The sequence below is a fragment of the Taurulus bubalis genome (genome assembly GCF_910589615.1).
Source record: "Taurulus bubalis genome assembly, chromosome: 21".
NCBI lineage: Eukaryota > Metazoa > Chordata > Actinopteri > Perciformes > Cottidae > Taurulus > Taurulus bubalis.
The window spans coordinates 11217164-11241269 of NC_136609.1; the positions used below are offsets into that span (position 1 = coordinate 11217164).

General features: G+C 43.2%; 3 protein-coding genes across 3 annotated transcripts; all 3 read right to left on the minus strand.

The window, feature by feature from the left end:
- Window positions 1–1716: 1716 nt before the first annotated feature.
- On the minus strand, window positions 1717–12263 carry LOC306752808 (vascular endothelial growth factor C-like; the record flags this gene model as incomplete). Its single annotated transcript, XM_079236615.1, has 8 exons — window positions 1717–3352; window positions 4649–4850; window positions 5301–5435; window positions 6274–6377; window positions 6466–6596; window positions 8043–8233; window positions 8532–8769; window positions 12162–12263. The coding sequence occupies 8 exons, from the start codon at window positions 12261–12263 to the stop codon at window positions 3241–3243; spliced, it is 1215 nt and encodes a 404-aa protein (XP_079092741.1). The 3' UTR covers window positions 1717–3240.
- Window positions 12264–14942: 2679 nt separating this feature from the next.
- LOC306752809 (stomatin-like protein 2, mitochondrial) lies at window positions 14943–18760 on the minus strand. Its single transcript, XM_079236616.1, has 10 exons — window positions 18620–18760; window positions 17486–17638; window positions 17252–17351; window positions 17087–17145; window positions 16776–16877; window positions 16552–16686; window positions 16205–16349; window positions 15823–15902; window positions 15602–15730; window positions 14943–15483 (listed from the first exon to the last, which is right to left on the minus strand). The coding sequence occupies exons 1-10, from the start codon at window positions 18659–18661 to the stop codon at window positions 15400–15402; spliced, it is 1029 nt and encodes a 342-aa protein (XP_079092742.1). The 5' UTR covers window positions 18662–18760; the 3' UTR covers window positions 14943–15399.
- A 1514-nt stretch (window positions 18761–20274) lies between these two features.
- On the minus strand, window positions 20275–21261 carry LOC306752810 (trace amine-associated receptor 13c-like; the record flags this gene model as incomplete). The annotated part of the gene is made up of 1 exon (XM_079236617.1): window positions 20275–21261. One exon carries the CDS (start codon window positions 21259–21261, stop codon window positions 20275–20277), a length of 987 nt encoding a protein of 328 aa, XP_079092743.1.
- Window positions 21262–24106: the final 2845 nt, after the last annotated feature.

The following is a 24106-nucleotide window of genomic DNA, read 5'->3' on the forward strand; positions in this document are numbered from 1 at the left end:
CCACATCCTGCACTAAAACAGTCAGCTGAGGCCCGGTGACTGGAATAACCTCGGCCATTAATCATGCACTGGAACCGGCTAATGATGCACACAGAGGAGTGAGGCGTTTCCAAAGGCAGCCGGTCACAAGGGCCAGACGGAAAGGTGATCTCTTTCCCATCTGAGGCAATATTGTTTATTGTGGCAGACGCAGGCGGAGGAAGAAAGGGAGACCGACGAAGAGGAGGGAGGGGAAGAAACCGGAGACCGCGGGAAGAGTCAAGTTCATACCCACAGGTGTGGTTCTTTTCACTCGATCGTCATTTGAAACATGAACAATGCAACGTTCATCAATAATGCTCTGGTTCCCAGGAAAGCTTACGTGCAATAGTTTTTTCTTAAAGGAGCAGTGACACAAAGTTATATTTCTACCACGTATCACTTGTCATGGATTTCTAGGACAGAATTTGATTGATTGTTGTAGATCAAATTAGAATTAAAGCAAACTAATTATCCACCAAAGTTCTCGTACCTGCTGACAAACCAGGGTGATCACTTAAATTGTGTTTATTCTCAAAAGAAGAGAACACAGAACAAATTGCACTGCTTCAATTATCAAAAAGCACATTACAGTATTAATAACTGAAGTATACACAATTTTAAAACATTGGCGTAGGAGGGTTTTACAGACCAACAGAAACCAGTAATGAATTTTAGAAATTGCAAGTCCAGCAAGTCCTTTAACCACACGGAGGAACTGGGAGGGCGAGGTCGGGGACTTCCAGTCCAATAGGATTCTCCTTCGTGCCGAGAGGGATGAGAAAGCAATTATGTTTTTGTGTTTCTTCATTAAAGTCTGACCTCCACTCCCCTGAACACCAAAGATGCACATCCAGGCGCTGGTCAAATACTCAGATTGAGGGACTCTGATAGGACTCTGAATATCGTCTCCCAGTAATGTTTCAGTTGGGGGCAGAACCAGAACATGTGAGTAAGATCTGCTGGGGAGTTGTCACATCTATTGCAGATATCCTTTACATTGGAGTACATTTAAAAAGTTAAAGTTAGAGTAGAGCAGGCGATGCAGCACCTTGAGTTGTAGTACATTGAACCGTACATTTAGGGCCTGGTTCCAAAAGTGTTCTGGTAAATTTGATATATTCGGGATATAAATCCTTTTACCCCTGCTGGTGTGTTCAGAATCTCCTCATACACGGAGTCTAGCGGTGGACTAGGACACTTGGGGTTGTTAAATTTAGCAAAATTTCGCACTTGAAAAGTAGCGAGAGAGCTATTATATTCCAAACATCCCACCAATGTATAATTGACCCATGTTGAAAATGCCATTTTTAAGCCATAGAGAATGCATGGTCCAGTCTGGCTGGGGAAGAGGTGATTATCATGAATAGTGGTGACAGTAGATTGATCTGTGAAGCCAGAATTGTTCATGTTGTGATTATTATCGGGTTGGATGAATGTTTCCTTGGGGAGAAGAGGTAGTCTAGAGGTTACCAATGCTAGAAGAGAAGATGATGGGCAAGATTCAGCTTCATTTAGGCACAGCTTACTTGATCCAGTATATTATGTTCTGTATATTTGCTACCCAGAGTGATTACATTTACAGAAAAACCCTGATGGAACATTTTAAGCGAGGCTGACACTTTTAGAGGGAAAGAAATTGTTCATCTTCCAAATGAAAAGTTTAATCCTTGGGCAATAAAATAGACAATTGCTCAGTTCAATACATTCAGGGGTTCTGCTGCTGCAGCATCCGTTGGTCTGCTATGACCGCAGCACATGGTGGCCGATTGTTGTCCCACATATTTCATATTATTATTACAAGTCATTTTCGGTAAATGCTAAACAGTATTTCTCGAAAAACATGTTCAGCATGTCAGCGTTGTCCCACAATCGTCGGTTGTAGCCACAGTTGCCAGTTTTAAGCAAAAGTTTCAGGGTTTTGCTTTAAATGACGAACTAAAACAAGACATACAGTAGATGCTTTTTATATTTCTCACAGGTTGTACCCTAAAAAAACAATATTTTATCCAACATTTTTTATTTTATTTTTGTAAATAACATCCAGGGTTGCATCATTCAATTATTTCAGAAACAAAAAAAGGAAATAACAGTTTTCTGTTTGACATGTTTTAACATTTGCTTGGTAAAAGGAGGGACACAAACATATGACAGGGATTTGAATCGATACTTCATGCCTTTAAATAGTTAACAACCGGAAAACGATGCTCTACATCCAACACACACAACAATAATCTCTACACTGCAAAGCATCTTCAAGCAAACTGTATGGTAGAGGCTGAAATGTATCGACAATTAAAAACATAATTAAAATTCACAAAGTAGAAACTGGAAGATACAATAGCTGCTTGTTTAAATTAGAGTTTAATTAAATAGGGTCTGACATTAAACATCTTCTCTCTTAGAAAAAAACCAGACGGTTGAAGTTTAGACTTTTATGTAAAAAGACGTTGTATCTGGATGCTTCACTCCATCCCTTTCAGTATAGTTGTTAAACTTCAAATCTAGTTGGAAACACCCTCGGGTGCTCTGGCTGGATCACCCTTTCCACCTCTGCTAAAAGAGGGAACATAAGACCCCCGGCAACAAAACATTACAGGATTTCTGCAAAATACATCCTTCAACCTCTCAAACAGCTCATGACTCAATACTGCCAAAGTGCCTAAAGCTTATTTAATCTTAAAACAAAACAAAAACAACAACCATGGAGTCTGGTCTGTTATTATTTTTATTCCACTTTCCATTTCTCAGAGTCGTGAGCGGTGCCTCTGCAGCATGCCGGTGGTTGAATATCTTGCTCGAACACGTTGCAGCGGGGATGAGCGCCGACTCGCCGTCTGATTGGTCCATCCCTGCTGTCCTGCTTTTAGCTAAGTGTGATTGGTGTCATAAATACCAAATGTATCTCCTCATTTTGTCTTTGGCTGAGATTACTCCACCTTTTCGAGTTTAACTGCATACGGGTGGCTGTTTTGTCCGTCTCGATTCGCTGGGAAGCGCTCCTGTCTTCCTTTGAGTGTCGGAGCACAGACGGCATGAATACATCTCCTCTAAGTGCTGTGGTTTTAATCCAGTACATGTGTTCCACCTTCCCCTCAAGAGGCACTTCCTCTTTTTGATTTCCACTTTCTTTTAAGGCCAAACGCGTTTTGGCTTCATGTTGAGGGGCGATAAGTGGCTTCACCTGCATGCAGTCTTGCTCCTCTGCCTGCCTGTGATTGGTCAATTCCACTCAGGCTTCAGGTAGTTGGGGATGCACGTGCAGACCTGGTGGCTGTAGTAAAAATCAGTCTGGCACACACGGCGGGGCTTTCTGCAAGGCAACCTGTAACAACTAGACAGAGGAGGAAGAAGGAAAGTAGAAAGAAGCAAAACAGAGCAGAAAGTGATTATACAAAAGAGTTAGTGTAGTGAAATAAGACAGAAAGGATTGGAAAACAATATTTTTGAGGGAAGGGTGGAGAACAGAGAAGAAATAAAAACACTGTGGAGTTTATACTCTCTTGGCATGAATACTATAAATTATTCAGATCTTCACATCCCTTTTGGATGAAAACCCCAAATCCAGGGTGCATCAAACGATTCTGTGCGTGAGAAACAGAGGGAGGAGGAACGCTGGAGAAACGGGAATAATATGGCCAAGCATTCTGGGAACTCTCATCTTCAAAATCACAGGAGGTGTATTGTCTTCTGTGCGCCACCTCCTGTGACCAGATGTGTGTGTGTGTGTGTGTGTGTGTGTGTCTGTGAGCTTTCCCACATTAGATTCGGATTAGAAATCCCTCATATCAAAGCTCGTGTCTGCATTCATGTTTTTCCTTGTCACTCCATCCGTCTCCGGGTCTGTCTGATGTCTCTGCTCACTGTCATCAGGTTCAGCCCGTCTGCCTCTCCGCAGGCCTCTCGGGTCAGAGGGAGGTCGAGCCTTTGCTGTGGGAACGGCGACACGCATGCGATGCACGCACACGCAGCCGAGACCGAGTGTTTGTCCACCATGTGTCCATAAAAGGTCTTATGGAAACATGTGAGCTCTAGAAAACGGAGGAAGAAAGTTGTTCTTTCCCGCGTTTGGAATGTATGACATGTCCATTGAGGGTTCCCCCTCTAACTCCCTGTCTCTCACAGCTCTGCTTCTCTTGCACAGATCCCAGGGTGAAGACTTGTGATGCCCCCCCCCCCCCCCCCCCCCCCATATACCACAGGTTCAGGTAACTCATGGTGAACTGCATTTCAATTTGGAAATAGTTGTTGTCAAATATCAACCGTGCCGATACAGTTATGTTATTATTGCGAGTTCCTTCAAGCAATGCAATGAAAGTGTTCATATTATTGTCAAAAGCAGAACAGCTGGAGGTTTTCTGGAACTGCAAGTTTACTATCAAATCATGGATGTTTTTATTTGATGCAACTGTGCAATTAGGAAAAGAGGAACCAATAACCTGTAGAGGCAAAGAATGATTTATATATAAGATACAATAAAGACCTGACTAATGACAGACAATGACTTCTTTTGCTTTAGAGACCCAGGATGTGGGTTCTTGAGAAAACCCCCCAAAGGAGACCTTCTGTGTTTTCTTTCCCCACAGAGGAAAGAGGGGGCTTGAAACCACCAGCCGACTTGTACGCCTACCTGCAGGATTTGGGGTTGAACCTCTTGCCCTGCCGCAGACACGAGTGCTGGCTCTCTCTGCACTGACACAGGCAGGTGTCGGGGTTCAGGGGCTGGTTCCCGGGACACGCCGCCGCGCACACGCAGCCGCACAGCTCGTCGTCCCACCGCTGGCCGGTGGGACACCACTTCCCCTCGCCTTGACCTTCGCACTGGCATTCACCTGAGAGGAGAGAGAGAGAGTTTCTCATGGTATCTTATCATGAAATCCAAACTACCAGATTGTGCAGCTCTGTTGGTGCTGCTGCCAAATATCTGGTGGTCAGGTTGTGACTTGTTGGATGGTTGCATGGAGCCCTACTTCCCAAGCTCTGTCTGCGTCTGTCCCGTCTGGCTCCATCTTGCCTGGTTGCTTTCCGAATGACAAGGCTTTTTTTTGGTCGCAATTATGTGTATTTACTGTAAATTGATCCTTGTGAAACCAGAGGAAGCGGCCACACAAAATATGGTATTTTCTTTTTTGGCAGCGTGAGACCCTATTGTGTGACTCTCTCTGGTTTTCCTTCATTTCTTCTTTTCTTTACAACCTCTCGGAAAAAATTCCTGACTTTTAATTCTCTTTCACACAGCGAGTCTAACGCAAAGTATTTCCAGTAACTGGAACCCTCCTTACAGGTGTTGTGGTCCAGTTTCCACCCCGGGTCGCAGCTGTCCTCGGTGAGTCCGTTTCGACAGACGCACTCGCAGGTGGACTCGTGCAGAACCCGGTTGGGCCCGCAGAGCGCCAGCAGACCGGAGTCCAGCGCGTCTGGAAGGTAAGAAGATTCGTAGTTTTCAGTCTCTCCGCAGCCACGTCACGCACAGATGGAAATCAACAGATTCTAATCATTCACTCTCTTTCGCTTCGGCATCTTTGTTCAATCAATAAGCCAGTTTATTATTATAAAAAGAAAAAGGCGCTGGAGATGGAAGGCACTCTAGTTCACGACATGATTGTACAAGTGAAATGCCTTATAGACACTTTCACCTCTCGTGTTCCGGTTGAATAAACATTTCCTCGGGGGAGAAGTCGTTTCAGATCGTTTTTTATTTGCCGCCGGGCGAGGCTTGCCCACCATCATCATCATCATCATCATCATCCTCACCCAGTTGTGGTGGTGGAATATTTGATTACAATTCTTTACTGACATCTGGCTCACATCCCAAAACCTGTTCAGTGGGGGTTTGAAGTTGTAGCCATATTTTGGATGACTTTGCATTTTCACTCGGAGCTGCTTCAGTTCTGTTCACTAGTTTTCAAAAACACACTTTTAGAAATGAAAGCTTTTCCTAAATAAGATAACATGTTAGGGGGGGACTCTCAATTTGGGCAGTGTGTTTCCCATCCTGAGGCTGTAGCGTCACATGTGCTGTCAGTTGTAATTTGTATCACTGCTTTGTAGCATTTGATAAGTGCAAAACTTTATTAAGTCTCCGATAAGATCACTGACATTCATGGCTTGGCCTTAAAAGCAGGCAGTGTGCCCTCGTGATGAATTTGATGGACTGTAGCTGAAACTGTAGTCAGGGTTTCTCAGAAAACACACACAGATGTGAGAAAAGTTTAATCATTTATCTTGAATCCAACACAACTCACGCACACTTACCCGCCTCTCTCTCAGAGTAGGTTATGGCGTCTGTGGAGACGCACATGCAGTTCACCGGATCCCACAATGACCCGGAGGCACAGGGAAGGTCGGGCGGGGAACACCTGCACAGACACACTTATAAAGTCCACTGAAACGTGACGAATGCGAGTAAACACACACAAGCTCACGTCACTCCTCGCTCGCACTCACAGGTGATCTGTCGCGGCTCGTCTTATGATGGAGTGGAGCGGCCGCTTGGAGAGGCATTCGCACGAAGTGTGGTTGACGAAGGTTACCATGTGAACGGAGCGATCCATCCTGGGCGGGGAAAGTTCCATCAACTGGCAGGAGGAAAGAAAGAGGAAGGTTAGAGGCGTTAAGAAATGTGTTTTGTTCCTTCTTCCTCTTTACAAGGAGGTTGTGAGTGATAGGAAGTGGTTCGGCTGACGCGTAGACGTTGATGTCATTATTGTGTAACTGCGTGTGACTCTTGACTTGATGTCCAGCTGCAGCCAAAGGGTGTAACGTCACTGCGGTAGGGCGGGTTGTGATGCAGACGTGTTACACAACTGGGCAGATCTCTTTCTGGCCTCTTTAACCCTTTGGGGGCGGGGCCCGCGTCGACGCGGCCGGGCAGGTGTTTAAGTTTTTAATAAAAATTATATCATCACAATAATACGTCACAGAGATATGGTTTAAAATCTGGCGGATATGGTTTCCACTTCCGCGTCTGAGCATCTGTACATGGACGTGTCTTACGACGTGTGCAAAGCTTTAATGTGAGTCAGAAGATGCCAAGCAAAGAGTCCTGAGCAAATATATTGGAGGGGACAGACGGCGCAGCTCCAGTGCCTGAAGGATTCGCTAACAAGGAGCTAGCCGGAGCTAACGGGCCAGATAGCTGGCTACAGCGTTTCTGTGAGACTGAACGGTGAGTAATCAATTGTTGCCTCTATCACCGTTAACTTTCTTACAGTGAACTAGTACGACCAGTAGTGTTGGACCTCCATTATGTGTTTGTAAGACCGTAGCTAACGTGTGTTTGTTGACGATAGCTTGATTATGTAAAATCGAGAAAATGACCCCAGACCCCAGAGTGTTAAATCAGCCCTAGGGTCCCCTACCAGGGTACCTAGGTGTTCTACAGCTCATATGACCTTGATATGAATACCAGCCCATATTGTCCCTGATCTCCAAAGAATCAGCAACTCTTTGCCTTTTAAAAAATACAAAATATATTTATTTTCTGCATAAATATGAGTCTGATTAAAAAAAATGACTCCTCGATCGCTCCCCGAGTTTTTTAAATTGTATTTCCGGTGCCTTCCCATCATGCACCTCTTTAGAAAGGTTAAGACCTAACGCATCCAAATCTGCAATAATAACCACAATAAACACAAGCAATGGCAGTTTTCCCGCCGTTGTTAGGGGTACTAAATTAGTTAAATAGTGAAACGTTATAATCGCTCAGTCATGTTGAGGAGCTTACGGAATTCCGTAATTCTAAAAATACAACGATCTTTTTTTTAAAATGTAGTCCATCGTTTCTCTTCTCACAAGGGTTTACAGTACTTTAGCTTTTTAAATGTATAAGATCAAACCTGTGGATGATGATCTAGAAGCGTTTGAGTGTTTTAAAACTCACTTCCTCATTTCTGAAAAAGCAGTTAAAAAAAAAGGCTCCTTGCCGATGGGGGTAAAGGTGCGAGAGCAGAGAAATACCAAGACGAGCGTGTGATGAGCGCTGAGTCGTGGGACAGACGGGGCAGGTAAGAGAGGCCGCTCACCGCCTTGTTGACGAGCGCGTGGCTCGTGTTGGCGCAGTAAAAGGCCTCGTTGTTGCAGCAGCCGCCGCACCGGTGCAGCGCCACGCAGCGAGGCAGGAAGAACTGACTGGTGGAATCTGGGTATTCTTTGGCGACCTCCACACACACCTCTCTGGGCTGGCATGAGGTCCGCTGGATCTCCTCTAGGATGACTGAAAACATGGGCGATTAGGTAACTGGTACAAGAGAGCTTTGATGTTTTCTGGCATTAGAGGGTTTGGGAAAGCATCAACCAATAATGGATCTAATTTTCGTTTTAAATCCAACTTCAATTTATTGCATTTATTGGCTGTTTCCAGTGCAAATAAATCTGCTTGCAATCCTTCAGACTGACTTGATTGGAGTTTTTGGAAGTTATCTGGTAATGAATAGGCTCAGAAACCACTCTATCTAATCAACGTCAACTTAATTGACTGGGTTGTACATTTTGGGAGTAATCTCAACGCTTACCTGCCAGAGGCCCGTCCACATTGTAAAGAGCCTCCTCCCTCGGCTGACCCCACAGGTCCTCGTGGTTGGCGTGGACTGAAGGGCTCGCTGAGGAGAAAGACGGGGCAGAGGAGGCGTGCCAGGATTTCTTCCTCAGGCACTGCTGAAGCAAACTGTATTCGGGGTAGAGAAGCTGCAGCAGCTGATCCACACTCGTCACCGAATCCAAACTGGGCTGGTCAGCGGACAGTACTGGAGCCTGGAGGACGGGGAGGAACCGCACATACATTATATTTAGTTCTTCACGTGTTGCAATCATAGGTAACATCACAGAGGTTTTAAATTAGGTTAAAAATGTCCTGTTTTCAGTTGTTAAATACAAAACTCTTCATATGTTGAACTCGTCCAATTGGATGATTTGTTCCCAGTCTGTGTTTTTTTGGAGGAAAACTATTATATACTGTAGAATTTACAGTGTAAGTGTCGCTGCTTTGAGCTGGATAAACGGGGAATGCCTCACACGGCTAGCAATGTGTTGTAACATGTTGCTGTTGGCTACTGTTGGTGTTCCACACACACACACACACACACACACTGTTGCACACAAGAAAGCTGCAACGTCTGCCTTTTCGTTATGCCTTAGTTCTCGCTCTTTTTTGTGCTTCCCTTTCAAAGCTTTCAGACGTCTATAAACTTAAAACAGTCACAAATTGGAAATGACTTTCCCTGCTGCTGCAGTGCCCTCGAGCAAGACGCTGTGATCTGACCCAGTTTCCCAATTGGGACTGAATTCTTGTTCTACATCTGTAAATCCTTTTGTTTGCCTAATCAATCTTTTTTCTTTCCTTTCTGGTATTCTTCCTAAAAGGTGAAAACGTACCAGACTTTTTGTTTAAAACATGAAGAAATCAACATCATCAACGGGACCTAAAGACGTTACAGTCGCTTTTTTCTCCATTATGGAAAAACCCAGGTGGAAAAACACATGGATAAACTATGAGTCGACGCCACATGTGAAGATGATATCAGAGTGTTGTTGAATTTTGCACTCTAGCTCTGCGGTTAGTAGTTTCCTCAACATAACGGATGACTGTGTGTCCATCCAGACATTACAGTCACCTTTAACGTGCCCTCTATGACACGTCTCCTACGTAGGAGCGTCTGAGGAGTCCTTAAACGCAGCATTAGGCCTGCTTATGTGGTCCAAACAGACTGGAGGTTGTCGGCTCAGCCAACAACCACATTATTATTATTGTACAGAGAGGGCTTTATGTGCGGGACCAAGTCTATGCAGGAAATCTCCGTTTACAGTAGCGCCGTAAACATTTCCCGCTGTGACTCATCCCCATAATGATTTTTCTGCCGTCATGATGGATGACTCCACTCCGTAGAGACGCAGCAGATGAGAGATTACTTGAGTAACAGGCTGCTGGATCATCTGCGGGGACTAAATGTCAGCTGCGACTCGGCCGCTTGAGTATCACATATTAGATCTTCTCGGGGGAGGCAGCGTGGTTGTTTAGTTTCCCAGGCTGAGAAGGAGCAAACGGGTACAGCTGGCATCACCCAAACAGAAACCAGATCTCCGTCCTTATCAGTCTCTCCATTTATCTCTTCCTCTCTCTGTCTACCTCCCCCCCTCCCTTTCTGTTTCTTTCCAGACATCTCATATGTCTCAACGTAAGTGTAAGCTGTGACAACAATTGTGACCACATAGAATACAAGACCACAGTGGCTCTTTGAGGATGAACAGCCTGCAGATGTTTGCATGCCGTTATATCATAATGGCATGCAAACATCTGCAGGCTGATGGAAATGCCATTACTCTGAGAGTGTATTTTCTTTAAACATCACTGATTTATGCACACATTGTTTGGGGGACAGATTTTGTATTTGCACTCCGAAGGTTGCATAACTGTTAATAGTTTAGAGACACAATCTATGATCATATTGACGGACAGTTGGGAGGATGGATTCTTCTCTTTCTTTCAAAATTTTCCCAGCTTTTCTCTTTTTTTCTCTCTCTCTTTTTTCTTTGTGTTGTTAAGTGATTGCATGACATGAGGTCATCGCTGTGGGAGTATGAGGTCATGATGGACTAACAGCCCGGGCTCTGGGGTCCAGCAGTGTAGAGACTCACGCACATGCACACACCCATGCATTCGTCACTCACTCCTTCTTCCAGTTGAAACATGTTATGTCTGAACACACACGTTTACTTCTTTAAACAATTGATAACTAGCTGGTCCGCCAAAATATGTGATCGGGATTAATTCATTCAATTCCATTATGTTTGTATTACTTAAGATCTCCTCCAGTGAATGTGAACACAATCTGTTGTAGTAAACTGTTTCAACATGAAGAAGAGATTGTTATCCGATTGCATGACACATTTCTTTATTTTCCACAGAAAACCAGGAAATAGTTTCCTGGTTTTCTCAGACTTACAGTCGAGGAAACAGTTGATGCCAAAAGAGATGATTTCTTTTACACAGAACTGTGCTCATAGTATTGTTTGAAATGACGTCACAGAAACAGGCTGTGACTCTACAAAAAGGAAACATGTTTGGGACTATTTGAATATGTATCATCATTTCATGGAAGGAAAAGTGATTTTATAAACTGGGTCTGAGATTAAACTTCTTTTAATTCCTTAGGCGGTCCAGTGTGTAGAATTTTGCGTAATCTAGCGGTTAAATTGCAGATTGCAAGCAACAGAAACTTTTCCTGCGTTGCCAAGCGTGTCGGTAAACGATACAAATACATGAAAACGCAATTGGAGTGTTTGGTTTGTCCATTCTGGGCTACTGTAGAAACATGGCAGCATGGAGATATGAACAGATAATCCTCAGGTACTGAAAGTGATTATTCATCTTGCATTTCTGTCAATAGAGTTTATTTGAATAATAACAATATACATTATCAGAACGTATATTGAAGGAAAAACAACATAAAGCGTGTTAGAGATGATGAACACATTACAATAAGGGATGGGCCGATCAATACTTCCACCTATCCGGAACAATAACTCCTGCAGCTGGTGTGGTGGAAGACTTTGTTCGCTCTCTGCAAAGCATCATCAGGCTTTGTAGATCTGTCCGGGGCTTTTGATCATGTCAATTATAATATGATATTCCATTCATCATCGGTTTTGATGCTTCTTCTTAAACCTGTTTAAAATCTTTCTGTTTCGGCCGAGCACATGTACTCTTCATGTACTGTACTACTGAGGCATTAAATACAAGTATTACAATATTTGCATTTCAAAAGAGCACGGAGCTTCGATATCCCTTAGATAGCTCTTTGCTTAAAACAACAAAAAGCCTTGTACTGGAACAAATAGACAAAACATCATACAATTCTCTACACTGCATTAAAGAGATGTTGTGTGTCCACCAATAACCCACAGGATGGATTATTGTGTGACTGAATTATCTCTTTGTGATGTTTTACACACACATTTATTACAGAGCTTAACTAACTAGATATTATAAATCTCCCATACAAGTTAAAATAGAGATTTGGTGACGGCCACAGTGTGTGAATCGAATCATCTGTATGTAATCAATAGCAGACACACATTCACAGCTGTAGAAGTTAGTGAAACTCCTCAATATTTTGGTCTAAAATGTATTTAATTAAATGTCTTACCTCGGTGCCCATGTCTCCAGTTTGGTAATAGTCCGAATAGTCTTGTCCTGAGCACAAATTGCTGATATTAAGCATCCATAGGAGCAAAGCTGGTATCCACATAGTGAGGAGATGGAGAGGAGAGGAGATATCAGGGCAGAGGAGGAGGAAGTTAATGAGGTGAAAGTGAGGGAGGAGAGGAGGAAAAGGAGGAGCGGGAGGGTATCACAGACTCGGCAGGTATCTCTTTGCTCCTCTCTCCATTCTATCCGGGGACGAAGTTGCTCTTCCGGCGCAGGTTGTTTGAAGTTGGGAACACAGCTGAATAAAACATGATGAGGGAATCGTCTCCTCTCCTCGGCGTCAAACAGCTCGTTCTTTCACTCCGGAGGAGGCCGTCCCCCGCGCTGCGTCTCCATGCGGTTTGATGTGACGTCAGGTGTCCGTTTGCCCTTTATCTCTGGATGTCTTTCTTGACCTTCAACTGGAAAATGATTTCTTATTTTCAGTCTTTTCTTTGTCTGTCTCTCCCCTTTTTTTTCCAGCCTTGGTTGTCTTCGTCAGCCTCTTCTCCTTCGCCCTTCACACTTGCCTTCTTTATCTGTATTTTCTCTTCACACAACAGCTGTGCTCTTCCCCTCCCTCTCCTCGATTATCCCTGCCTCTTTATCTGTCTCCTGTTTCTTCCTCGTGAACCTCCAGGGCAAAGCTCTGTCTGTCTGTCTCTCTCTGGACTTTTTTTTTTTCTCCTTCTAAATCTGTCACAACTTTTTCTGTCAAGCTGCCGGATCCTCTGAGAAGCATCAAAGAGAGAGAGAAGGAAAAAAAAATGGAAGAGCTTTTTTCCAAATCCTGTTTCCAAAAAAAAAAAAGTAGTAGCAGGAGGTTTAAAAGAAAAAAGAAGGCCAACGAGTGTGAATGTGCGTCCTGCTTATAGACGTCCTGCTGCAGGGAATGAGGAAGAATACAAGAATAGAGCGATTGTATCTTGTGGGCGGAGTGAAGGATTTGATGCAGATGATTCTGCGTTATAACTGATTATACTGGCACACTCTTTTATTTCCCCAGAAATCACAGGCTATGCAGTGTCTGCAGAAGCTCAGACACACTTCCTCTTAACACATGGCATCATCCTCCTTTTATGTGATTTGGATTCACTGGAGAGTTGCTCTTTTTAACTTTCTAAAAAGGTGAAAAAAGATGTCCGACTGTCAGTTATGAAGTCAGATGAACCTCTCATGTCCCTTCCTCATCACTCTTTCCTTTCTCACTGATCCGTTATCTCGACGTCTTTGTCCTTCCATCTTTGTAATCCCTGGTAATGGGAGCAGCTGCCGGTAAGACCTAAATACATGTGTGTGTGTTCAGTAGCAGCCAGCGGTGATGCATGTGTGAGCTGCTTAACTGCAGCACTAAGTGCCTTTTTATGAGCTGCTAATACCTTTGATGTCTCTCTCCCACTCTGCTGTTTCTGCTTCATGTCAGCTGTCGGCTGCCGTTTTCTCTCTTTACCTATTTCTAGGTCCTCTGCGTGAGAGACAGACGGACATAAAGCCACACATTTGGTATCACACACCTGCAGCTCCGAACACCTTCTCTGCCTCTATTCACACGTCGTCGTCTTCCTCCCTCCCCCTCTCGCCTCTTCTCTTGTTCTTTCTCCCTCTGGTTTTGCAGTTCAAGGTCCTAAAAATGGCAAACTAGCATACCTCCTTAACTATACTGCCCCAAGGCTGTGGGCATGCGTGTCTGTGTCATGGAGGATGAGGAGGATGAGGAGGAGGAGAAGGGGAGGGCACGAAGAGGTGAGCAGCAGCAGGAGCTTTGTCTAAGTTATGATATCGTCTTTTCCCCCTCTCTCTCTCTCTCTCTCTCTCAGGGGAAAGCAGACAACTGTAAAATTAATTATGGGGAAGGCAGACGGACGGACAGATGAGAAAAGGAGGAGGGGAGACAGGAGGCCGACAGCGACCATGAAGGAGAAAGAGGTGTGTCTGGGAAACTCTCGATTGAGAAAACATCCGATTTTTGGGCGTCACTGCCAGCCTTTTGAAAGATTAAAGAAATACACCCCCACAGCGACAAGTGTCTGCTTGCAGCACGCTTTATGTGTTGAAATCTGAGTAACCAAATCCACATTCCAGTCATTGCTTTCTCCATTTCATCATGTGAGCTGGGAGCAAAGAATTCAAGGTGATAGAGAGCGAGACAGCTTGTAATGCCGGGATTTATCCTGTTGAGTAGAATTCTGAGGCACCAACAAACCAAGAGGCTTGCGGATAATAATCTGATAGATTTGTATTATAAACACAACTAAACCTGTGCAAAAGTCAAGCCAGAGGTTAAAACAATAATAGAAAAGAAACGTTCATATTGCATCCTACAGTGCACATGATTGTCATATTCCACCAACCGTGATCACGGCTTCACGTCACATCTCATATCTTCTGAACCTTCTCAAAATCAAACTGACACGAGCGGGTCTATGAGGTTCATGCCTCAAACTATTATTATAAAGGCTCGTATCAGATTTTACACAGGACAAGGAATAATGGAATTGTTTCCTTCCTTATTGAATCATCACATCCCCAAAAAAGGAAACTACACAGTTGTACTTATCCTAACCAGGTTAGTAGTGCAATTATGACAACTAGGAGCGTTGTAAAAATCCACGACACCAACTTGCGTGTCTGAACTGGAAACAGACAACTCCTGAGCTCCAGGTGCATGTGGATCTGAAATGTTGTGCAAAGTACAAAAAACTGGAGAAACCATACTGTTGCAATATTAATAACACATGAATGTCATTGCTCTCTGAAACAGAGATAAACTTTTATTGTTTTGCATAGTTTTTTCTTTTTTTTCCCTTAGTGCCCACATTTCCATTCATCAACTAAACATCAACAAATGTATTTATACGGAATATTTTTGTGGATTTCTAAAAGGTTTTTATGCGATATAGAAAATAAAAAAACAACATCAAAAGCAACTTCTTTTGAAAATATACTTGATTTTCTAAATAACCAGAAAACGTCCCTTTCAAAAGACTTCACATCATGATTTAACGTGTGGCTCGGTTTCTCTCTTCCCAGCCGTCTATGCTCAGCAATGTCTCCGGTTATCCAGTGGCGTTCCTCCGTCACGACATCCCGTGTCCTGCAGAAGATAGAAAACCACACAGGGGCACCATTGTGCTCCATAATTGTGGAAAACCTCTTCCTCTTTTCTGTCGACGACAGTTCAGATCATCGACGCCTCTTCACTGGGTTTGTTCATCCGTCTCCGTCTTCACGCTCTCAACTTTTGGGGTCGGCGTGGCCAGCCTGCTGTAAATGGCCATGGCCTGAAGGGACCAGAACGCAATAGTTAAGTGATAAATTGTGATAAAAAAAATAACTTTTTCTTTCTTATAATTCTTAAGAGTAAATCCAAAACATATTTGTGGGGCGAAACCAGTATACCTGTGTGACCATTCCACTAACGTCACTGGTGTTGGAGGGCAGAAGCACGGTGTTGGACTTCTTGGCGAGGTTGGAGAAAGCGGAGACGTACTGCTCTGCAACGCTCAGGGAGGCCGCTGCACTTCCGTTCTGTCAGGGACACGACCAACACTCTGGTTACTGTTACCACTGTTTCCAAATAACTTTAAACAACAAATTAGGTCATAATATCTACTTCATACCTGTTCAGCCAGAGCATCCGACAGCAGGCGAATGGCCTTGGATTTGGCTTCTGCTTTGGCTAACACGCCTTGGGCCTCACCTTAAGACAACACAGCGTGTAAAGGAGCACCACAGTAGATTTGTTTTGGATTTACAATATATTGTAAGCTATAAACCTCTCATTTCAACATTTCTCTTGAGTTGCTCCTCCTCAAATGTGCTCGCATGTTTGGTTTGTTTAAAGTCTGAATGGGAAGATCCTTGTGTAGTCTTGTAACACCGTCTGCAGGCACGCAATTAAATGCTTTGTGGATTTAGAATAATGACGGTCCTACGCCAACGAGACCTTCAATTACATTTGTGATCGCATGATTCATTTCAATGAAAAATCAATGCACCAACCGGCTGCTTTGTTTATCTGCTCGGCCTTCTCTCCCTCCGAGGCGAGGATTTGGGATCGTTTGCGACCCTCTGCGATGTTGATGTCTGCTTCTCGCGTCCCTTCGGACTCCAGCACTGTGGCTCTCTTCTTGCGCTCAGCCTCCACCTGCGCAGCGAACAGAGAACAAAGATGGATGTCAAAGATTTCTCCTCCAGGGAAACAAAATACTAAAATGGTTTTCATAACCATCAGAAACTCTTGAGTTGTCTCTGTTTATATATTTGTACATACAATAAAATGACCTACCAAAAAATGAGGTGGTACTGCATAGAATATTCCTAAATGTTGTCATGGTTATGTGTCTCACCTGCATCTGCATTGAGTCTTTAACACGAGGAGGAACTTGTATATCTTTGATTTCATAACGCAGGCAACGGATTCCCCAATCGTCTGACGCCTGGTTGATGGAGTGGACCATGTTGGCATTAAGAGACTCCCTTTCCTTGAAAACCAGAGAGGCAGCAGGTTCAAGATACACACATTATTTGTGCTGCAGTGTAATACACACAAGGCAGTGCAGATGTTTCTCACCCTGAAGACTTTATCCAGCGTGAGTTTGCCCAGTTCTGAACGCATGGTGGTTTGAGCGAGTTGAGTCACAGCATATTCTGGATCCTCTACGCCATAACTGGCCTGCAGAGACACAGAACCCATTAGTCTTGTGTGTAATACAGCTATGTGGCGCCCCCTGCTGGTAAAGACATTTATTACTACAAACTGTGTTCTGTCACTTCAGCCCCATCACAGCCCACTGGACGTGATCCCCGACATAATCAACCAGGTACTGATGACAGAATAATGTGCTCGTACTTTTGAGTATTTCATCCTTCTTTGCAACATACCTTAAAAGGATCTAAGATTCTCAAATAAAGGACTCCGTCAATTTGTAGAGTCACGTTATCTGTGTAAAGACAGAGAACATGTTCATTCGGCCATGACTCAAGTGTCCAAGTGTTTAATTAGACAAATAATAAGCACAACTGTTCGCTGACTTGAGAAAAACGTACCTTGGGACACAGCTGACTGTTCAGGAATGTCAATAACAATCTCTTTCAGGCTTTGCACATAGCGAACTTGGTCGAGTATGGGAATGAGGAAGTTCAGTCCCTGTCAGAAAGGACAAAAGTCTGGTTTAAATTATGTTCGTGCTCTATTAATATACACCAATACGTTGATGAATTCTAGCCACAAAGAGAGAAAGTAGGCTCCTTTTAAATACTTGTAGAAACGACAATAATTACCGGCTCTAAGATGCGGTGGAAGCGACCCATCCTCTGCACCACCCAGGCCTCCTGCTGGGGCACAAACAGCACCACAGTGTTCATGGGTAAGCGGGAGGCCCATCGCTGCTGGACTGGAGTCGGCCACAGTCTGGGCACCGTCCGCTGGGAGTTCTGCAGCAGGAGACACATAGTGATGTACAAATCAGTTAATCTGTCCAAATTAAAACTCCATTTACATTTATCTCCAAGAAGATTTCCTACTTCTTCCTATGTAGTGTTTTTCGGCAAGTGTCCAAGTGTTGTGTCTAATTTGTCCGCAAATACACAAATTCAAAACAGACCTAAACAGTGACGTTATAATCTGGGGTTGCTGATCATCGAGACGTTATTACAAATCGGACTCCAGAGGGTTGCAATTAATTGATGCATCCTTTTCCCAGTCGGTGGTAGAGATGGATAGAGTCTTTGGTTAATGAGATAGCCCTTGTATACTTTTTGACCGTTGTTTTATGGGTGTTAATATTGTAAAATATGTGTTTTACTTATTGGTGATGGTTGCAAGGGTTTAAAAAAGTTATTATGTGTGATATGTATTTTTCTCTGAGTGAGTTTGTGGCTTGTTTATGTAGAAAATGTTCTTTAATTGAAATCCATCTTCTTTAATTTAGAGTGTCCCAAGTGTCCCAAGTGCTCAAGGCTGTGGGGGGAAACTTCCGGTTACTGACGTCATCACGTCATTTACGTAAATGCGTAGTGCCGCAGTTGAAATGTATTTATTTTATTGATTATAAAGGACTGAACTAGTAGTAGTGAAGTGGTGCGGTAGCGTTACAGATATATTTTGAAAGGGGTTTAGACTTATATATATATATTTATTATATTTAAGACATGTGCGTCTTATAAATAGACCAATAAGTAGTATCTGTAAATACTGACGCTGTGCATTTCGAGTCAAAGCTACTCTCTCGCGCAGGCAACGTTGTGTGCTGCTGCTCTCGAAAAATCGCCGTGTTTATTGATATAAATACACATATAGGAAGCTTAAATATCAACATGTAGATAGCTAGCTTTACAGTTAGCATACAGCTAGTGAGCCTACCAGTCAACCTGCACAAAAAGACTGTTAAAGAGTCCAATAAACAGTGTCTTTACCTTAAAGACGGCACCGCCAGCCCGACACAATGTCCGTAACATGCTTTAAATTAAAGCAGTTAAATGATATACAAGGTTACAGCAATGTTAAGGCGTTAAAACCAGACTGTCCCCATTACTTTCAACAGCGTGAGCACTCTAACGTTAGTGCGACATCGCCCCCTGGTGGCTCGGGTGACCTCATGCAGCTGAGCGTCACTGACCTGTAACAACTCATAGTATGATTATTATTGTAAAACAATAGTGAGTTTAAAGTGAAGCTTTGCCTCTTATGGTATCAAGGACAGGCTATACTATTTATTTGTTATGTTTTGGTACAGCAACATAATGCAAAAATGTATAATGAATTGTTAGATTTAGATGTAACTTACACTGTGTCTTTACAGGTGTATTTATTATGTTCTTCTGGATTGTGTCTCATTTGAAACTATGCAGTTGAGGTACATTTAAGGGGAGACATGTCTGTGTTTGTGTACTTAGTTCTGTAATATTCCCCATGGTTTTAGAAGAAGAGGGGACAGTGAACGTGTCTTTTTAATCTATCAGTTATGGTAAGATCTGTTTTTGTTCTGCTGTCCAGTCAAATATACAAAAAATAAATGCATGTAGTTGAGCAACCAGGTTGTACAATGCAAATAAGATAACCTTGTAGTTTATTTCTTAAACTGCACTGCAACTTTTATTTTTTATTTTTCTTTTTGACTGTTTTAATGTTTTCTTAACTGTTTTTAAATCTGCATTATGTTTTGATGCTTTTAATGGTTTTATGTGAAACACTTTGAATTGCCTTGTTGTTGAAAGGTGCTATACAAATAAACTTGCCTTGCCTTGTAATCTTGAAACTACAATAAATTCAAAGCACTGCTGTCTTAATACACATTCCAAAGAGATATTCATTTAATAACCATTGTTCTTAAATATTATGATTTGCATGCTTGCTTCACAGACAGGCAACACATCCTGCTTTACAAGTAAGTCTATGGGTGAATAACACAAAAGTATAGCGCTATAGAGAGTATACTGACCTTGTCTAGTTCATTTATTTTTGATTACACTTTTATTATTGCAATGTCAGTTTTTGCTAGGCAGTAATGTACATGTTAAACAGCACTACAGCATGGAGGAGATTCACAATTGCAGGCTTTTTTTCATTTGTAACAGGAAATAAATCACAGCAGAATCAAAAACAGCACTCTGATGTTTTCAGCACAGCTTGAAAAAGAAGCAGCCCATAAAGGTTTTGTTACTTCACACCAGACATAACATCTTTTAGTGGAGATTATTCTAAATTGAATCCAGACAAAGGAAGTACAATATGTTTTCTTTACACTGCCAACTTCAGAGATAAAAAGCAATGACATGGACATCTTGCCAAAGCTTTGAAGTCCCATATGATAACAAATATGCTTCTGTAAATTATAGAACATTCTTGTCACTTTAAAATATTTCATTCATCTTATATGTAATGATGTTTTTCAGCAGTGTGTGAGGGAATAAGAAATTCTGCAGCTGAAGCCCCTCTCTCAGGCATTGAGGACCACACAGTTATCAATTATCTCTCACACACACACTCACACACACACAGACGTATACAGGTGATACAGACAGAATGTTTCATTTAAAACAGATACGTGATCAACCACAGATAATTTGGTCTACAGGACTTTCTCCTGCCGGGAGTGAGGCTGCAGTATTTTCACCGTGATGATGAGTTTGATAGCTTTTCTAAACCAGGGGTAGAACAGAGCATAAATCAGAGGGTTTGCACAGGAGTTAATCAGCATGATCCAAGACAACACTACTGAGTATGACACGCTAGTGGAGGTGTCCTGGCCTGCAAGAGAAGGATAGTAATATGGGCAGAAGCACATTAGAAACACACATATCACAATCCCAAGAGTCCTGCCTGCCTTCCTCTCTGATCTTTTAGTGGTCGCAGCTAACGTAACGGTGGCAGTAGCGGTCTGCAAACGAATGACACGCTGCTGGGAAATGGCAACAACAAACACCCTCATATAGAGAACAACCATGACAGTACAGGGCCCAAGAAAGGTGATGAAAAGGTCAACAATTCCTGTGATGGGGCTGATGACCAGCACACACTCCCCATGGCAGGAGCTGAACCTGTCCGGCTGCCCTAAGTGTCCCGTCAGAATACAGCCGTTGTAGAGAAGAGAGCAGGCCCAACACAAGCAGATTGATATTTTAGCTTTGTTCAGGGTGATCTTGGAGGAATAGAGCAGGGGGTCACAGATAGCCATGTAGCGGTCTATAGATATGAGCACCATGCTGCCCACAGAGACAGAGATCAGACAGAAAGAGACATAAGTAGCCAGAGCACACATCACGTCTCCCAGCAGCCAGCACCTCTCCCAGTGCAGCACGCTGTTGATGGGCATCACCAGCAGCCCCACCACCAGGTCGGACACGGCCAGAGACAGCAGCAGCGCGTTGGTCGGGGTGTGGAGCTGCTGGAAGTGGGAGATGGAGATGATGACGAGCAGGTTGAGCGTCACGGTGAGCAGAGAGATGGCGGCCAGCAGGGTGTAGAGCAGGGTGGTCTCCACGTGGGGTCGAGGCTGCCGCCTGCAGGAGGAGTTGAGGCCGGGGAAGCAGAGCAGAGGGCCGTCGGTGATGTCCATCAGGGAGGAGGGAAGCAGGGCGAGGAGCTCTACTGGACGGCTCATTTATCCTCCTGATCTCCCTCCCGCTCTTCCAATCAAAGAGATGATGTAACTTCTGTCCCTCATCATCGTAATCTTCAACATCATTATCCCCCCCCCCCCCCCCCCCTCCCCATTTAGTTAAGGGAGATTTAGTTTTATTTATTATAAAGCAGCAAGCAATTGATACCAATCGTGTAGTAATTAAAGCGTGTTTACCAAAATGATAAAGTTTATAGTTTCCGTAATAATGATAATAATGATCATAATAATAATAATAATAGCTGAAGTGTGAGAAGTATTATGAGTATAGTGCCCGACAGAATTATTGGCACCCTTTAGTAAAAATTAGCAAAAGTAAATCTCTGTATTGTTTATCCTCATGATAACCTTTAACTGAAGTAAAATAATTGAAAGAAACATTAAATTCTCATCATGAAACAAATATTTTTGCCACAATTATTGGCACCGCTTCATGTAATATTTTGTGCAGCCTCCTTTGCCAGACAACAGCTCTGAGTCTTCTCCTTCAGCGTGATGAGGTGGTGAACTCATGGTTCTGGATCTGAGAACATTCCTGCATGCAGAATCTCTCCAGATCCTTCAGATTGGAGGTCGTCGCTTGTGGACGCTCCTCTTCAGCTCACCCCACAGATGCTCTGGGGTTTCGGCCTCGGGACTGTGATGCTATGGAGAAACCTTTATTCTGAGGTCGGTGAACCATCTTTGTGTAGATGTTGAGGTGTGTTCCAGCATTGTCCTGCTGGAAGGTCCAACCACGGCCCACGTTAAGCTTCCTGGCAGAGGTTTTCTTTTAATATCTGCTGGTATTTTGAGTCCATGACACCATGCATCCTCACAAGATGTCCGCGGCCTTTGGAAGAAAAACAGCCACACAGCATCAAAGACCCGCCACCACTTCACATTGGGTTTGAGGTGCTTCTCTTTCTGTCTACGCCAAACCCACCTGATGTTTGTTCCCAAAAAGCTCTGTTTTGGTCTCCTCTGACCATATAACCCGGTCCCATTGAAAGTCCCAGTAATGTTTAGTAAACTTTAGGTAAACTGTAGGCTTTAGTTTGTTTTTTGATTAACAGCAGAGGCTTTATTCTGGCAACGCTCCCAAACATCTGATGGTAGTTTTGGAGACTTTCTGACCCTGAGACTCAACTACCGTCTGCAGTTCTCCAGCTGTGATCCTTGGAGACTCTTTAGCCAGTGGAACCTCCTCCTTGGGGTCGATGCACACACGTCCTCTTCAGGCGGATGATTATCTTCTCCTGTCACTTTAAACTTCATAAGTGTTGCCCTGATAGCGGAAATGGGTATTTTCAACTGTGCAGACATGTTCTTATATTGTTACCTTCCTAAAATAATGGCCCAAGTCATTTTTTCAGGTTTTTCAGAAAACACAAAAAACTTGACCAAATGTAATCTAGTGCACTATCTGCCTCTAGACACTGACACCAGGAATACCACTGTAATACCGGTCAAATTATGTTATGATTACTAATATTATGTTTGGGTGAGATTTTCATTGACAAAAATGTTAACTAAATTGTTTGCTTAAATGCTAGCTTCAAAATGCTATCTTGAAAAGCTTGTAAAATTAAGTCACATTGTCTTTTGACTTAGGCAAAATGAAAAGGCCTAAGTCACTCTTGACATGTTATACTGCAGGGGGAGAATCACATGATCTGTTCAACTGAGGATGGATTTTACCAGAGGTGGCCAGAATCAGGAGGAGAGGACTTAGGCAAGAACATAATCTTTGTCAAAAAATGACGTATGCCATTATTTTAGGCAGGTGACGACATCCATTTTCTGGTTTGTGCAGCTCAACAACTTTTCTTCGCAGATCGTCACTGTGTTCTCGGGTCTTTCCCATAGTGATGAAGGACAAAGGGAATTTGGCCTGTGTCACCTCATATTTATACCCCAGTGAAACAGGAAGTCATGGTTGACCACGTAAGAGTTCCTAATCAAACAGGTGCACTTAGAAATGTAAAATATGACTGGAAATATACTTCAGTCAGATTCTAATCATGATATTTTCTAGGGGTGGCAATAATTGTGGCACACATGTTTTGGAGAAAAATATTTATTTAGTGTCAATATATATATATTTTTGTGAATCATTTTAGTTCAATGAAAAGGTAACATTTTTGTGAATATTTTGAGTGAAAGACCAAGAGGATGAACAGCAAAGACATTTGTTCACAGCCTGTTTTGCTCATATTTACTACGGGTGCCAATGATTCTGGAGGGCCCTGCGTCTGCTTGAACCTTGGCTACACACCGGACACCACCTCCTGAAAATCTGTGTTTCAAGAGTGCAAAGACTTCCACATGTATTTGTCTTAACTCTTCGCAAATCTTTTGATTGAAGTTGCATGCCTTGTTTTTTAAATATGTTGAATTACTTTTTTTAACCAGACGAGAAGCCACAGAAGGAGCCAAACTGATTGTTCCGGCGTCTTCATCGCTCATCACGGCGTCTTCATCGCTCATCACGGCGTCTTCATCGCTCATCACGGCGTCCCCGACCTCGACATCTCCATGAAGGCCGAGAACCATCAAACCCCCATGTTCTCCATCTGGGGTCACAAAGCCATGTGCATCATGTTTAGAAAATCAGTCAACCACTCAGTGTGATGTGTAACAGTATATGCACACGCAGTAGTGTACTTTCATGCACTTAGTAGTATACTAAGTATTACACACATTTACTTCTGTCCTAATTAACAATTGCGGCCCATCTTCAGGTGACGGATCTCCAGCTCATTTTTGCCAGTTTGATGTTCAACCAACAATCGAACTGTAA